The 18,368-nt window shown below is 40.7% G+C and overlaps 1 protein-coding gene across 1 annotated transcript in view; it reads left to right on the top strand.

Moving 5' to 3' along the window:
• The window catches only part of LOC135405146 (homer protein homolog 1-like), a 230,163-nt gene extending 213,757 nt beyond the window's left edge, over positions 1-16,406 (top strand). Inside the window, exons 7-9 of the mRNA XM_064639855.1 lie at positions 2,715-2,825; positions 4,505-4,585; positions 16,203-16,406. Of these exons, the coding sequence (XP_064495925.1) occupies positions 2,715-2,825; positions 4,505-4,585; positions 16,203-16,391 (381 nt within the window). The 3' untranslated portion in view covers positions 16,392-16,406. The remainder of the gene's footprint in view (positions 1-2,714; positions 2,826-4,504; positions 4,586-16,202) is intronic.
• The last annotated feature ends 1,962 nt before the right edge of the window (positions 16,407-18,368 follow it).

Here is an 18,368-nt window from a genome sequence, read left to right as displayed (position 1 = left end):
TCATCAAGGAAGAGATGCAACATACAGATGGGCTCATGATCAAGGGGTGGACTTAACCATGGACACTATCTCCCAGGTTATCCAGAACTGTGAAACATGCACTGCAATCAAGCAGGCCAAGCAGGTAAAGCCCCTGTGGTATCGGGGGCAATGGTCAAAATATAGATATGGGGAGGCCTGGCAGATTGATTACATCACAGTCCTGCAAACCTGCCAAGGCAAGAGCTACATGCTTACAATGGTGGAAGCAACTGGAGACGTACCCTGTGCCTCACACCACTGCCCGGAACAGCATCTTGGGCCTTGAACAGCAAGTCCTGTGGTGACATGGAAACTCAGAAAGAACTGAGTCGGCCCACGGGACTAATTTCAAAAATAGCCTCATACACACCTGGGCCAGAGAGCACAGTACTGAGTGGGTATATCACATTCCCTCTCATGCGCCAGCCTCTTGGAAAATTGAATGGTACAATGGACTGTTAAAAACCACATTGAAAGCAATGGGTGGTGAGACCTTCAAACATTGGGATCTACATTTAGTAAAGGCCACCTGGTTAATTGACACTAGAGGTTCTACCAATCGAGCTGGCCCTGACCGATCAAAGCCTCCATGTACCGTAGAAGGGGATAAAGTCTGCATGGTGCATATGAGGAATGCGTTAGGGAAGACAGTTTGGATTAGTCCTGCCTCAAGCAAAGGCAAACCCATCCGTTGCACTGCTTTTGCTCAAGGACCTGGGTGCACTTGGTGGGTAATGCAGCAGAACAGGGAAACATGATGTGTACCTCAAGGGGATTTGATTTTTGGGTGAGCACATTTTGTAATGTTGAAATGAATAATATTGGTTGCTGAATGACACTGCCACTGTATATCATAATTACCATGGACAACGAGTATAGATTGCTCCAGATACACCAGTCGTGAGCTCCTGACATAGCTTGCAACCAGCTGACAACACGCCAGCCCTCCTGCCCTGGAAGACATCTAGGATGGATAGAACCCACAGTCATGGACTAAATGAACTGAACAGACATCTTGGAGGGATGGCCATTGTCTAAGGGAATGATACCTGTGCTTCAGTATGTATATATATATATATATGTATATATTTGGATGATGTAGAATCTGGGCATGACATAGATGGCATAAAATGAGGGGTGGATAATGTCCTGGTTTCAGCCAAGGACAGGGTTAATTTTTAGCAATAGCTGAGAGGGAGCATGGCTGATGGTTCATGGCCAGACTCTAATGTTATTCAATAACCTCATGTCATTGCCAGGGCAAAGGAAAGGGACTCTCTAGTGCTTCTAGAGACGTTCTGGTGGGAGAAAACTTGGTAGACAGAACAGTCCACTATTTGTTTATTGTTATTTTTTTTCCATGTTAATAGTTTCTTTGTCTTATACCTTTTGTTATTAATATTTTTGCTGTTACTGTTTGTTTCCTTATGTCAATGCTGTTTCCAGTAAATTGCTCTTATCTCAACTGCTGATCTCTGCCTTTTGTGCCTCCCATTGGAGGGGGGGAGCGAGTGACAAGATGGTTTTAGCAGGACTACTGAATTGGAGACTACCATTCCTAAACCATGACAATGAGACAGAAATTGAGGCTGTGAAATTTTAATTGGCTTGCTAGGAAGTAGGTGAGCATTGTGACTTAGTTGATAAGGATAGTGCAACATTAGAAAGTGTCAGATGAAGAAGTTAGTTAGACAGACTGATCTATGTTTAATCATCTAGAGATTACTGTTTCTGAAATGGTGTTGGGATCTGATTATTAAAGGATGCTTCTGCCCGAATTAAGGTGCAAACAAGACCATATGCCAAAGTCAATAGTACTGATTTCATTTAACAGTAAATATTAGGTAGAGAGATAGAAATAGGAGTTGAGAGGGAGAGAGAGAGAATGAGAGAGAGACAGATTAAGTAGAAAGATAAAGATATCACTACCGCATGGATTCCGACAGTGTCCCGTCGGATCCTTCTTTTGGTCTTCTCAGTGGTGAGGGTCCCAAAGTCGTGCTTCTGGAGTACTGCTTTTATACAGCCCAAGTCCCAGATATTCACAGGGCATCTCAGATGTTCTCACAACTTGGGATGGCATGGGTGTAAGCAGTTGTTTTCTTTCCCACAGCTTGCAGAGTGGAATTTTGCCCAGTGTACTAATTTCAAACCTTTACCTTCATTTAGGTGTGTAATTAATGCTTTCCTTTCTCGCAGTTTTCCACAGTGGGAACCTTTGTTTAGGTAGGTTACCCAGATTTGCCTTATCAGGCCTGGTTCCTGTTGTTGCCATCTGCTCTTATCACAAGTTCATGTCATGATGGCTTATCTTATGGGAATTTCCTTCTTTGACAGTGTTTTGAGACAATTAACTTCATTCTTTAAGTCCTATCAAATGGTAATTCAGCTTCTTTCATAAAATCTTCGATAATTAGTAAGTATAACTTTTAATGAATTTTTTTTCAGCTAACAACATACTACATTTAACATTTCCAAGATATTGCAGTAAACACTAGAAGTCATAGTAACCATTTTATGAAAAACAATTTTTAAAGGAATTTTATGCTGACTTCAGAAAAACACCACCATTTTAATCAAGTGACCCAGCACTAAGGGTATATTTCGAATGCAGTTATTTATGCAAAGAAGTAATAGTACCTTGAATTTGTTGCAATCAATTCTGTATATGTCACTTCTACTTATTTCAACAGGTGACTGAGCTAGAGTGTGTGAGCAGTCAACCCAATGAAGTCCACATACAGAAAACAGAATTAAACCAGACAATACAGGAGTTAGAGTCTACACTGAAGAAAAAAGAAGAGGTATCTGCTAGGATTTATTCTTGGCTTTTCTGCTACATCATTTCTAAAGGCTTTCAATATTAAACTTGTGATGGTTGGTAAATACTGTATTATTTCCTATAGATGTTACAAAGTAAAATCCATTTTTCAGCTTTTTTGAAAAGATTAATACTTTTTACATGTATTATAATTACATCAGTCCAGTATAAAGCTGGGTATCTGAACAACAAAAAAAAGGTATAATTTTTTCATGTTTGCTATTACCGAGCATCTCTCTTTGCAAAATTAAGTCTACATTGAAGCATATGTAGTTTCTACAGAGCAGTCATCACATTGATGCAGTCCAAATTCACTAAGAAGGGAAGCAGCCATTGCACTTTACTTTTTCTGGAGAGTAGGGTTTGGAGCGAATAATAGATCAATGTCTTTTCAGACCAATCAGGATATGTTAATATAGTTGATTTTCATGATCCCTAAGATCAGCCATTTTCTTAAACACACGCCAAAAACCCCAGCCTGTAACTTGATAGTTATTGTGCCATCTGCCTTGGGATGGACCAGCAGCATGGAAATACAAGGAATTTGAGTAACACCTGCTCTGGCACGGGTCTCAGAAGAAAGCAGATTTGTGCCACAGAATGATCAAGACTCACTCACCCCTTTATGGATGGGAAAAAGGAGGTTCAAGGAGCCATGTATGAAGGATTGTTTGTCTCATGTAAAACCAGACCTCCTGAGCCCTCTGAACAGACACTGTGCACTGGTGCACATGTTCAGAGGAGCAGTGTATCTTGCAGGGTCTTGCCTCCAGTGGAGTTGTTGCTAGGTGTTTCTGAGGAAGGTGCATGACAGGATGCAGTAGTTACAGAATATCCTCCCAAAATGGAACAGTCTTTTCCAAACTTCCTCATACTTAAGAGATTAGCATCAGGTTGGTAATGTTTCCCATTTTGGTGCCCATGCACTTTTGAATTATGCTGAGCTGTTGGATGCAAAGAGTCCTTTTTGAAAGGAACTCTGTGAGGTGACTATGCCCTTCTGGGAAAAAGTATTTACTGGTTTTAAATTTGATACCTTTTAGGTTCATTAACTGTTTCTGGTTTTGCCTCTTGAGAGCAAGCTAAGAACAGGTTTCTCTTCCATTCCTGATTTTATCTGTATTTGTTATTTTTATACCTTATTACTTTTGTCTTGCTAAATTAAAGATACCTTTCCTTTTAGATTCTCCTTTTTCCAGAAATCAGTGATCAAAGCAGACAATTTTTTGATGCTCAGCCCTACTGCTAGTGACATAATAAGCATCTCACAGATGAAAATTGAATTTTTCTCTTGAAAAAATGGAGAACAGTTTATAATAGAATTTCAAGTATAAAATTGTTTCTCTAATTACAAAGATTAAATTTTCTAGGAAAACATTATTTCAGATCTTTTTTGTGGAAAAGAATGACTTGGACTTTTATAACCAAGAAAATGCTTATCTGTATTGTTGTTTATTCACAACAGAATTGCTGTTTTGGGACTGTGATTTGGGAATATTTGAAGCAGGGCTTATACTTCATGTGCTATGATGGGCAATATCTAACTGCCAGTTTTGATATCATGACAATAGTTCACACAGGAGAAGCAGTAGAAGCCAGCTTACCTGCACTGAGGCCAAGTTAGGTAATGTGTTGCTAGCAAGGTTGTTTCTTCTCCCTTAGGAAATAGAAAGATTGAAACAAGAAATCGACAGTGCCAGAGAGCTCCAGGCACAGAGGAATTCTCTGACCCAGAAGTTACAGGTGAGCTATAGTGCATCATCTTAATTTAGACAGTGTTGCCTAAAACTGGCTCTTAAAGAAGCCTCTAAGACTTGATTTGTGAGTTTTAGGAGGCAGGTATTCTTTATTCAGTGCCGGATGCACTGGGAATCGTTTTGTAAAAGTGCATGACGTGATAGCTTATATGTTTGCATTACATGATTATTCATTTTCGTTTCCTGCAATCCTGTTACATATTCATGACATTTCCCAGCACTAATTAGCATATATACATATCCTTATGAGGTCTCTGAGGGGCTTCGCTGTCTCTGGTGGTTGTTTCTGTCTGAAGCCCCCAAAGTTCTAAGTGACTGCTTTATGAACTGCTTTAAGAGAATGCACTTGCTTGTGTAAAGCCCCTCCTTTGCTTGCTTGGCTGCTTCTGTTAACCACAAGTTCCTTTATTGTTTCTTTACTTTGCTTGGCTGATTTCTTTAAATTGAGGTTTGGTTACACAGTAATTTTCTATGGTACATTCTATTTCAAGCACTGCTAGTTCTGTGATATCTCAAAACTCTGATATCAACAAAAGGGAAAAATTAGCATCAAGTGAGCAGTTCACATCAGCAACTTGTGTTATATTCACTGAAGGTGCCAGAATACGTTACATTGTGTTGTGAAGTGATGGGTCGGGATGCTCCTTGTACCAAAATTTCCACTTGCTCTAAGTCTTTTTTTTTTTTTCTCGGGGAACAGACCCAAATTTCATTTACAAGTGCACAGAATATGCTCAGGCTAGCAGATGTGCTTCATTAAAACATGTTCAAGGCCATTCTGGTCTCATTTTCACTGCAGTGTCTTCCCATAGGTCTTGTGTGCCACTGAACTATCAGACTGTACATCATCATGTTGAGATGAGTTTGTATTCAGTTTTTAAATGTGCTTTGAGAAAGTAAAAGTTAAAGTGTTCTTGTGTAGTACAGACTTCAGAAACACACTCTAACATTTTCTTGGCATTAGAATAATTGTGATTTTATTGTTTTTTTCTGGGTTGTTTCTTTACTTAGCATAAAGCCAGATACCTCAACCTACTGAAAGCAGTATGCCCCCCCTCGGTATACCCTCACTTGCTACATCTGAGCTGCCAGCACGGACACACCTCCCTTGTAAAACCTGTCTTCTGAATGAGGCTGACCCAAAGCTTAGTTGGGTTTAAACTCTAAATTCAGACTTCCGAGCTTTGATAGGACTGGAAACTCAGGCATTAAATAGTCCCAAATCCAAAGTGCTGAAAGGTGACCCTTGCTGTTCTGCTGCTTGACCTAAATCACACTGAAAACAAGCCCTGTCTGACTATCCACAGCTTAAAAATTGTTAAGCAGATATTCTTTGAAATGCATTGCATGAATTGGAACTTCCTTGAATCTCATTTTAACTACAGAATAAACCACATAAGAACAAAATGAGTTTATTCATTTTTCCCCATTCTTAAGTCAAATTATTTGGGGAAAGTATGTTATTACCCTTCTGTGTCCCTTCCAACTCAGCATATTCTGTGATTCTGTGATTATGGTGTTTCTTTAAAGAATGTTTTTAATACACCTGAGCTTGCCTAATCCACTATTCCAAAAATTGTTGCTGACTTTGTTGCCTAAAATCGACACTTAAAAGAAACCTCCAAGATTCAATTTGTGAGTTTTAGGAGGCAGACATTCTTTTATTACAGCACGCTGGATGCACTGGGAATCAGTTTGCCAAAGTGCATACTGAGGTATCTTAGCTACAGCTTATATGTTTGCATTACATGATTATTCATTTTAGTTTCCCGCAATCCTGCAGCACTATTTAGCATATATACATATCCTCATAAGGTCTCTGAGGGGCTTCACTGAGTGTCTCTTGTGGTTGTTTCTGTTTGAAGCCCCCAAATTTACCACTTTATGAACTCCTTTAAGAGAATGCACCTGGTTGTGTAATACCCCTCCTTTGCTTGGCTGTTTCAGTTAACCACAGGTTGCTTTCTTTATTGTTTCTTTACTTTGCTTGGCAGGTTTCTTTAAATCAAGGCTTTGTTTACACAGTAATCTTCTATGGTACATTCTGTTGCAAACACTACTAGTTCTGTTACATCTCAAAACTCTGATATTATCTTTAGACTAAGGATGGGAGTTTTCAGATGAAAAAAGAACTCATCTGAGATACTCAAAAGGAAGATTATAATGAAAGTTGTAAACTGTTCTAGCAGTAGCATATGCAATAATTTCAGTGTAAGATCACACAAAAAGTAATGATGAGCCAAGAACTAGCTATCCTTAGAATTATGAGACACGAGTAAGAGATGAAAGATGTTTCAGAATTAGAAAATGCTAAGGTTTTATCAGAAATTATGCTTTATATAGTCAGTAGCTTCCTTTTTGGTATATTTATTTCTTTAATAACCAAATGGATATATTATTTATATATTTCCATATGTCACATTGTAGGTGATCAGTTTCTGAAAATGGTTCTATATGATTCTATTAAAATAATTTAAAGCTGTCTTAGGATCCAAATTAAAAGTTGCCTTTCTTCAGCTTAAAGCTTATTACTGACCTGATGCAGCCCATCTAAAAGATCTTGAATTTTTGCTTTGCTATAATCTTCTTGCTTTAATAATACTGGCCTTCTCTGAGTCACTTCACCCTACATCTGTGACATTGGTAAAACAGTGTTTTCTTCTATAACTCCAGACTAACACTCTCACATCTGTTCACTTAATTGACTCATCATCTGTTTTCAGGGTGATAGTCTCTAGAGTACATATCTGTTTGTCTCGCTCTTTTTTCTTCTGCTTTATTTTTTCCCTCTTGTGTTTGCAAACTCTAAAATATTTTTAATATAGCCTGTATGAAAAACTCTATGCAAAGAAATTATTATTTCAAGGTGTATTACATTTCTGACACACTCATATCAGGGAATGAATTAGAAATCCATCATTGACAAATTCCAATGAAGAGCAGTATGCTATCACTGTGAAGGGTATTAGAGCCCTTGTTACTTAATAATTTCATTAGCAATCTAGAGAAGACCTATTAATGTCATGATCAGTGTGATTCTCATAGTAAGTCAGGATATCTTTATTACTGTGGCTGATTCCTAAATATAGCTGTTGTGTATGGTTTGAATATTTTATTTGTGCATTTGCACTGAATTCCACAAAAAAATTATTACAGAGAAAACAACAAACATAACTTGTTAATAATTCATTTATTTTCTGAAATAAAACAGTATATCACAAATGACTGTCCCTGCTGTAAGAAAAGTTTGAAAAAACAGTGTAAAGTAAACCTCATAAAGGACCTGAATGTATCACAAGAGTTGGTTTATTGTTAGATGAGATTAATTGCAAATAAAGTTAAATGACACAACTAGGGTACTAGATTATATCACCTCTCCACTTCCCATCAAGAAGCAACAATTTTGAGGCACACTGACTTGTAATAGGAAACTGGACATGAACTGGGCATGAACTTGTAATGCAATACTATTGCAGAAAATAGAAATACTAGTCTACAGCAAGCATGAGTAAGGATCAAATGTAAAATTTGGGAAGAAGTGTTTTCCAGAAAATAAAAGCAACAGATCATGGCATATTTCAGTTAGTTCTATTTCCCATAAGTCACTAAAGATGTTAAGTACATATTAGGGAAAATAAAACAGTAGGAAGTATGGGAGAAAGTATATCTTAGGAAGCATTTGGGGAAGCTAAATGTATATGGATTAGGAAAGAGATATCAAGAATGGAATATAAATAAAGTACACAAGATGGAAGTTTAAACAAAGTATGGGAAATCTGGTTTGAAGAGAGGACTAGCAATGGAGAGTTAAAGGGAAACGTCTTATGCTGAATATGGATAGAAGTTCCTACATCTAACAAAGCTTTTGGTTTTACCTGAGTGCTCCCACCTAATAGCTCACAGTAGAACAATGCCTCAGTTTAAGAGCATCTGAGGAGGGTCTGAAAGATAATGTTCAGTGCTAGGTACAGGTCAATGTGCTACTCTTCAGTTCCAGATGTCATGAAATAAAATCATCTAGTTCCAACCCCCCTGCCATGAACAGGGACACCTCCCACTAGACTAGGTTGCTCAAAGCCCCATCCAACCTGGCCTTGAATACTTCCAGGGATGGGGCACCAACAACTTCTCTGGGCAACCTGTTCCAGTGCCTCACCACCCTCCCAGTAAAGAATTTCTTCCTGATATCTAAACCTGCCCTCTGTCAGTTTAAAGCCATTCCGCCTTGTCCTATCAATACATGCCCATGTAAAAAGTCCCTCTCCAGCTTCCTTGTAGGTACTGGAAGGCTACTATAATGGTCTCCCTGGAGAGAGGAGACAATGTCTTTTTTCCAAAGTGATCCCTTCTATCACTGGTTTACCTACGCACAAAAATTAATTATCTCTGGGATAAGAACAGTGGCAAGGAGGAGACTTCCTAGAGCATACGCATTTGGTGAATAGTAGAGGAGCAGAGTCATAGGTTTACTTGTTCTAAAAAAAAATAGCTTGAATTTTTTTTTCCCCTGCACCACCATGAAAGTAAGTTGTTGAACGAGGGAGGGGGATGGTGGTTGGCTAGAGTGATTCACACACACAAAAGAACTGACCCACAGCCTCACATTCCAAGCTAATGGGCCTGAGAAGAATGTGGGGGGGAGGTAAGTTTTTTTTTCTCCTTGGGAAACAGCATCTTCACTTTACTTTTGCCCTGACTCAGGGAAGGTGTGTGTGAGGAGGGGCTCCGAGGTTCATTTTGTTTTCGGCCAGGTCATCTGGCTGTGTATGGCCCTGGTCTGCCTCCGTTCTCCTGTGCCCTGTTCTGCTCATGGCCTGGGACCTTCTCGGATTTCATCAGAGAAGCCAGGGCCATCTACAGAGGAACCTTTGAGGGAAGAGGCTGCCCCTTCCTTTCTCTGTTATCCTGTTGTCAGTAGCTTGTACACATCAATGAAGGGGGGGAATCCCAGCCAGAGCCAGCCATCAACAGCATGAGTCCATAGGAAGAACCCCTTTTTCCCCTTTTGTCTTTCCCCTTCTCGGTGGGGGGAGGGGGAATCTCCATTTCGGCTTCTTCCACGCACTGGGGGCCCCCACATGGCGACCGCCAGAGCCCAACAGCGCCCCCTGCCTACCACTACAGAGCAACTGCAGGCTCTGCTCCTCCAGAGATCCAACAGCCCCCTCCTGATTGTGGTTAGAATTCTGCCAAAAGGCAAAAAGTACTGAACTGTTTTTGGTGGGAACCTTGGGTGCAGGATTGTTGTTTGGGTTTTTTTTTTTAGTTCTTTTGTTGCTCTGCCTATACACATATATTCTTTAATAAAAGGCTGTTATCTTTTCTTTCTCCATATTTCCTCAATTGGAGCCTCTTAATTTTGAATTTACAATTGCTTAGAGGGAGGAGCTTGGTTTTCCTCATAACTCATCCTCCTTAGCAAACACTTCAGTCTCATTAAACTGAGACAATAATTGGCACCCAACGTGGGGCTTGAAGAGACGAAAGGTGGAAAAGGAATAACTGCCCTTGTGTGATTTACGTGCATATTGAACCCATAGGCACCATGATGCTTGGGGTTGTTGCTTTCTTCTGGCATATAACCATGCCAAGATACCTGTCCCATCTGTCAATTTGTTTCAGCTCAGATATTAAGACTCTCATTGCAATAAGTACCTTCGAGTTTGTGCATTTGGTTTATGACACCTGTGGTTTTCATTCAGAATATGTCCTCAAGGATGCACTACTCTGCTCTAGCCGAAGCTGCTCCCTCTGCGGATTTAAGGATAATGGAACCCATCTCTGTGGAGAAATGCAGGGGAGTATGTTTGCCCAACCCTTCATCCATTTGCTCTTTAGATCCAATACAATTGCCTCTGGGAAGTTTAAATTCTCCTTAGATGTCAAAGGCATTTTACTTTTTGAGCTTTTCGTGCAAGTTTTTGCCATTATGGTATACCTAATATACAAAGCTAGGGCCAAGAATTATCGAGAACATGTCCAGAAGCCTGCCCCAGGGGTGGGAAACTTCGAGTGGCATGGGTTATGGGAGGATATGGGTAAATTCCTAGAAAGTTGTTCGACTCCTGCAACATGGAAGCTCACCCTCGAACAACTCCTAAACCCTAAAAAAATAATGAAAGCCATGAGGGACAGAGGTCATGATAGACCCATGGAGAGGCAGCTGGCAGCTGCATGTGGGGCTTTGGCCATTGCCTACCGGAAGTTGCTCGGTATGGTGCAGCACTTCCAGGGAAAAGGAAAAGACGAAAACAAGATGCCTGATACCAAGGTGACTCAGGATATGGCCAAATCAAAGGGACAGACCAAGCCAATGGAGGTTGCTCCTATCCAAAAGAGGAAATATAAGACCAAATCAGTTCACCCAGTTGATGATGATGGGGAGGCAGGATCGTTACAGGTGGCTGATCCAGAGCCAGAAATCATCACTGAGTCCTTATCGTATAACAACCTCCGGAGTTTATGGACAGACGTTAGTCGTTGCTCGAATGAGCCCATTCTGACCTGGATGATCTGAGTTTGGGACTCTATGGGTGATGCCATAAACCTTGATGGCAGTGAAGCAAGGTTCTTGAGATCTATTGCCCAGGATGTGGGTATCGAGGAGGCATTTGTGAGAGAATCGAAGTCCCTGTCTCTCTGGGCACAGCTTTTGGACAGTGTGAGGGAGAGGTTCATTTACAGAGATCACTTGCAGGAACACCATTATGCAAAGGACTGGAAGACCATAGAAGAGAGGATCCTATGCCTGAGGGAAATGGCACTGTTGGAGGTACTTTTTGGAAGGGATGAGCAACCCACCAACGATCCTGACAGGATTAGGTGTACACCACAGATGTACGCCTCACACGTATGGGGCCGCCCATACACGCCAGTTACCTGACATCATTGCAGGCTGGGGAGAAGAGGGAGCCAGTGATGTCTATCATAAATAAACTTTGGTTCTATGACAGTATGATCGAAGGCCCGCTACAGGCCTGCATCTCCACTGTAGAGACATTGATTAAGGATCTCAAGACACTAACTACAGAGGTGAAAGGTAAACAGGAGAGACTGAAAGAGAGGACTGAGGGAAACAGCTTCCATATGGCACCAGTGCGAACCAGATACCCCCCAGCTAGAGAGAGGGGACAGACCTCACAAACCGAGTTGTGGTATTTCCTAGCTGACCATGGAGAAGACATGAGACGGTGGGACAGGAAACCCACTCGTGTTCTAGCAGCCCGAGTACAAGAACTGAAGGAGGGAGGAAAAGAGAAGTTAGTGAAAGTGAGTGCAGTACCGGTATCCTATGGGCAGGGATCTGACCCACTAGAAGGTACCTTCTATCAGTATTCACAGGGAAAAAACTGCGATTGGCAGAACAAAGACCAGTGTTAGAGGGGCCCTGCCTCTAGCCAGGTAGAGGCACAGGAGAACCATGTCTATTGGACTGTGTGGATCAGATGGCCTGGCACGTCAGACCCACAAGAATACAAGGCTTTGGTTGACACATTAATGCCATCAGGACGTGGGACCAGAGACTATTTCCATTTCTGGGGTGACAGGAGGGTCTCAAGAGTTGACCGTGTTGGAAGCTGAGGTGAACTTGACTGGGAAAGACTGGCAGACACACCCCATTGTGACTGGTCCAGATGCCCCATGTATCCTGGACATTGACTACCTCAGGAATGGGTATTTCAAAGACCCAAAGGGACATAGATGGGCTTTTGGAATAGCTGCTTGTTTAAGTTCTGATTTGGCTCCCTGCTAAGTCCCCAAGATCCAGCGAAAAACCTCTGGCAAAGAGCAAGAGAGGAAAAAAAAACTATGAAAAAATCCAGAATATCCAAACTATATTAAAATATATATATATTTACATATAGTACAGTTGTATGCAGTTAAAATACTATGTACATATAAAAAAGAACCCCAAACAACCCCAAAGGGGAAAGGGAAAGGGGAAAAAGGGACAAAAAAGAAAACCAAAACAAATATGCACAATCGAAACCCAGGAACAATCAATAAAAAAAACTAGTAAAATGAGATCTCAATACTTCCCTTGAAAGAAGCAGGATCGAGTAAGACACCACCAGCACCCTCTGCCTCCCGCATGGCAAACAACAAGCCTGACCAGGCCTCAACTCCTAGATGAGTGAGACCAACTGCAGGGACCTGCTGTCTCTCAACCTCGCAGGAAGAGAAAAGAGGAAGAGGCTTCTCTCTCTGTCTCATTTATACCTCTGTTTATGTAAAGGGATAGAGTGGAATACTTCCTTGGTTACCAGGAAGGAAGGCCTAAGACTCAAAACCATTACACTGCTGTGGAGACAGAGGCGACTAAGCAGTTGAATTTGTTACCGGGCCTCTTGGAGAATCCTTCTGCTGTGGGATTGTTGAAGGTTGAGGAACAGTGAGTGCCAATAGCCACTACAATAGTGCATCATCAGCAGTACCGAACGAACTGAGACTCTGTGATCCCCATCCATAAGATGATCCGTGAGATGGAGAGCCAAGGGGTGGGCAACAAGACCTCTCAGCCTTCAACAGCCCCATCCGGCCCATGCATAAGTCTGATGGAGAATGCAGATTGACGGTGGACTATTGTGGCCTGAATGAAGCCACCCCACCACTGAGTGCTGCCGTTCCAGACATGTTGGAGATCCAGTACGAGCTGGAGTCCAGGGCAGTGAGGTGGCACACCACTACTGACATTGCAAATGCATTCTTCTCCATCCCCTTAGCAGCAGAGTGCAGGCCGTAGTTTGCTTTCACATGGAGGGGCATGCAGTACACCTGGAATCGGCTGCCCCAGGTGTGGAAACACAGTCCCACCATCTGCTATGGACTGATCCAGGCTACACTAGAGAAGGGTGGAGCTCCAGAACACCTACAGTACATTGACGACATTATCGTATGGGGGGACACAGCAAAGGTTTCTGAGAAAGGAAAGAAAATCATCTGGATTCTCCTGGGAGTAAGGTCAAGGGACCTGCCTGAGTGATCCAGTTCCTGGGGGTGAAGTGGCAGATCCCGACAGAAGTCATCAATAAGATCACAGCAATGGCCCCACCGACCAGTAAGAAGGAAACGCAGCTTTTCTGGGTGCCATAGGTTTCTGGAGGATGCACATCCCTGAGTACAGCCAAATTGTAAGCTCTTCCTTTCTCTGTTCCCGTGTTGACAGCAGCTTGTACACATTGATGAAGGGGGAGAATCCCAGCCAGAGCTAGCCGTTGACAGCATGAGTCCATAGGAAGAACCCCTTTTTCCCCTTTTGTCTTTCCCCTTCTTGGTGGGAGGAGGGGGAATCTCCATTTCAGCTTCTCCCACGCACCGGGACCCCCACGCGGTGACTGCCAGAGCCCAACAGCGCCCCCTGCCTACCACTACAGAGCAACTGCAGGCTCTGCTTCTCCAGAGATCCAACAGCCCCCTCCTGATTGTGGTTAGAATTCTGCCAAAAGGCGAAAAATACTGAACTGTTTTTGGTGGGAACCTTGGGTGCAGGATTGTTGTTTGGGTGGGTTTTTTTCAGTTCTTTTGTTGCTCTGCCTATGCACATATATTCTTTAATAAAGGGTTGTTATCTTTTCTTTCTCCATATTTCCTCAACTGGAGCCTCTTAATTTCAAATTTACAATTGCTTAGAGGGAGGAGCTTGGTTTTCCTCATAACTCATCCTCTTTAGCAAACACTTCAGTCTCATTAAACTGAGACAAGCAGTTACAGGAGAAGCAGGAAGTGTGAACTTATGTGGAAAAACAGCAATCAGTTTGGTGTGAGCTAAAGAAAGGACTGTGTCATTCCTGCAGAGCTTAGTGGATCCTGACTTTCCCTTTTCTTCCTGTACTGCAGTCACTCAGTCTCAGAGGGTCTTGAACCAGTCATTTATACTGTGCAGTACTTGTCGGTATTATTTAGAGGGCAGGAGTAGAGACAATGAAAGAGTCTGCAGAGTGTATGGACTGGTTTATAATTAGTTAGTCCTTACATAAGCAGTTATCTTCCTTTAATGCTTTGGCCACTATCTTAGTGCTAAACAGATTAAACTAATTCTTCTCTTGATCCTGGCAGCAAGGGATGATTCCTGCTCTCATTTGTGCTGTTCAAGACAAGTGGCCAAAACTCTGTAATTTTTAACTTGCTCATTTACAAACAAGAAGTAAGGGAGGTATCCCAGTTCAACTTGGATGTAACCCTTGACTGCACAAGCAACTGCAGCTATGAGGAAATCAGGTCCCTGAGGCTCTGCCTTCTCTACCTGTACCACCACTGGGTGGCTCAGGTTGTTTCTTATGGTTAGCTGAGATCTCCTCGATGTAAACATAAATGTATTTGTTAGTTTTGAGGGAGACAGAAGAATCATAACAAACACAGTGGGACAGTGGGAGGGCAGAAAGAAAGCTCATGCTGGGAGGAATGACTGCTGCCAAATAGTCCACCCTATGGCTATGTGAATCTAGTTGCTGTAAAAACTCAGACCAAGCCCATTAAAGTGACACAAAGCCACTTTAAAGGTAAGTGGTGTTTAAAAATGTTAATGTATGTAAATATAAATTCACCATACACCTTCCCAGAGAATGACTGTGCAGGGTGTATGATGTACTAAATGTACTGTCCCTGTGAGAGTGTTTTTCATAACTGAAATTATGAAATTCAGCATGAATTTGAGACACTAAATGAATGAGACAAATAAGAATATATTATTCCACTAGTAATTTGATAAAAGACAAGAGCGTTCGTTTTGCACAAAGCAGAGCAGTCGTGACCTCCCTCCCATCATGTGCAAGCCAAAATTGTGAGGAGTCCATGGAGGCAGCTCTCCCCTCCCTCTAGCTGGTGCAAGCAGGCTTATCTTCCTCATGAATGAGAGCTGAGCTTGCTCAGGGTCAGATCCCCTCAGCTATGTGGGGATCCCCTTATGCTACTTCGTCTTTCCACCCACTGTATGGGAACAGCTTGTCTGTGGTGGTTTGCATCCTTTCCCTGCCCCCACAGCTGCACTACTGCAGAGCTTGCACATGGGAGCTCTGGGGCACGGTACAGAGACAAGACATTCAGCTTGCACTTGCTGCTTTAAATTTGTAACAATCAATTTCACTTAGACATCAGTCTTGCTAGTTAAGGTTTCTGTCTTAATTTTCAGAGCGAAAAGCCTGTAATGTGGGACAGGAGTAAGGTAGTACTCCTGCATCTATAAAGCAGTATACTTCGAGCTTCTATATGAGACCATTTAATGAGGACTGTGTACTTGAGCAATTCATGTAGTCTAAATAAGGGAATACTTGAACTTAGGTAAACCTTTGAGAAGCTTATTTTAGTAGGTGGCATATTTCTGAATGATAGAAGTGATAACTTACTTGAATATCATCACATCCATTTTTCACTGACTAAATTTTATCCCTGTCCAAAAGTTTCCATCCTTCAGATGAATTGCTGAAAAAAATGAAGAAAATGATAGTACATATACAATCCTAATAACAATTTGGATTCTGGTTTTGTCTTAGTAAAACTGTAAAGGGTCGCAGTCACAAATTGTTTCAAAAACCAGTTGACAAAAATAACACATGAATACTGTTTTCTGTTTGCAAACAACGCATTGTTATGTATTTTCTCTAAAGGAAGTAGAAATTCGAAACAAAGACCTGGAAGGCCAGCTGTCTGATCTAGAGCAACGTCTGGAGAAAAGTCAGAATGAGCAAGAAGCTTTTCGCAATAACTTGAAGACACTTTTAGAAATTCTTGATGGAAAAATATTTGAACTATCAGAGTTACGAGATAACTTGGCCAAGATAATAGAATGCAGCTAAAGAAAATGGGATTTTAGTGCCAATCAGCTTAAAGATGCACTGTCTCTCTTCATAGGATTGTTGGGCTCTGCATCAAAGTTGCACAAAATTAGAAAAAGTTCCTCTGAGAGGACTTGTTTTAAATTTGAGTCATATTTCAATGTAAAATTTAGAACTCAGCTTATAGTTAGTTAAAGAAAAAAGCAACAAACAAACTTGAATTACAAATTACCTCCTTGTACATTATTGGCCATAGATAACTTTAAAGATATTAACAGTAACTGAATGCAATCCTTTTCTAATTATCAGTGATGGAAGAATTAGCAGCGTACCAGGTCACACCCCTTTTTTGTGATAGGTACAATATAGGTTATCTGCTGTCTTATTTATTTAAGGTATTTAATTGCTGTTACCAATTTATTCTTGCCTGAAGTGAGAGAAAGTTGCATCTTTAATTGAAACAAAATTACTATAACTGCTTGTATAAAGTTCTGCCTTTTGGAGTTTTTGGTTAGTTGGTTGGTTGGCTGGTTGGGGTTTGTTGTTTTTTTTTTCTGTTGTTGGGTTTTTCTTGTTTGTTTATACACACACACACACACGTATACACTGGAAGATACAGTATTTCTTTACGGAGCTTACTCCGGTGTTCTGCAATATTATCCAATGTAAGGTTTACTTTTTCATATGAATTCCATGTAATTAGTGAGATACTATCTTCCACTTAACTATATTTTGAAACCAACCAATGATGTCAGGTGAGTCCCCCAGGAAAAAAAAAGTCAAAAACCCCTTGAGAATTCTAAATGTAAAATTTGACATGCACAGATAACAAGAAGTAGCCAGTTGTTTGTTTTATGGCCATGATACATGTATTGACTATCTATGTTCAATTAACTGTTAACCTGTTCTGCAAGAGACTTTTTCATCATGTCACATGAATTTCAGATTTTGTGAATAATGGAGAGCATTGTTTATTACAGATTGCATTAAGGGCATAGATCTATTGCAAGGGATTAGTTGTACACTGAACTTGTTCAAGACTGCTGATTCTAGAAGTTTTGTTGTCATAACAAATTGAAATGGAGACATGTTTACTCTTTTATGGGTCTTTATATCACATCTTTATTGAAACTGCAAGAGGCAATATTCTGAACTGTTAACTAAATGTTTAAAAGCAGGAAATCAAATTCAATTATCCTCAGTGAGCAAGTTTTAAAGTTGTTTTGATATAATTTGAATAGACTTTTGACAAACATGCATTTCTTTATAGAATAGATTTCTTTAAAAAGAACACTTTGAAAGGTAAGCCAAGCATCATGTTTCTTGCATCAAGGTACTTTCTTACCATAAATTGCTTGTAATGTTGAAGAGGGCTTTTTTAAAATGTATGAATGAATGTCAGACTTCAAAGTCAAAAGATGCACTGACCTTTGTTTGCTCCCTAAATTGATTTGAAAGTTAAACATGAAATTTAGTCACTTATTAAATTAAATTTGTACAACACAATTTTCTCCACTTAGAGATTGCTATTTAAAACTAGAAAAGATAAGTTTGTTTTTATGAGTGTACTGTGTGTATATACCATATAATACACACAAGTTTTCATTGATATGAGAAATACATGCTTATTTCTAAAATACTGGGTTTTTTTCTTTACCAGTAATTTATCAGGTGTCCTCTGACTAGTCAGAAAAACAGTTTAGGTCAAATGCTAAACCATGATATATTATACTGTATGTAATGTATACAATGTTAGAGTTTTGTCCATATTTTTAGGGTATTTTCTCAACTACTTTATTAAAGGGGTGGGGGAGCTTGGTTCAGTGTTAAAAACTTTGTGGTGAACTACATGTTTTTCATTTGATGGATTTTAGATGATGGTCCAGATGAGCAGATACAACCAGTTTTTAATTTACACGGGGATGCTTGGGCTTGATTCTCTTGTCATTTGTGCTGCTGTAAAACAGATGGAAGTGCAAGAAGGACCTGTCCTGTTAA

This window comes from Pseudopipra pipra, chromosome W, assembly GCF_036250125.1.
Source record: "Pseudopipra pipra isolate bDixPip1 chromosome W, bDixPip1.hap1, whole genome shotgun sequence".
Classification (NCBI taxonomy): domain Eukaryota; kingdom Metazoa; phylum Chordata; class Aves; order Passeriformes; family Pipridae; genus Pseudopipra; species Pseudopipra pipra.
This window is presented reverse-complemented; position numbering and strand designations above follow the sequence as displayed.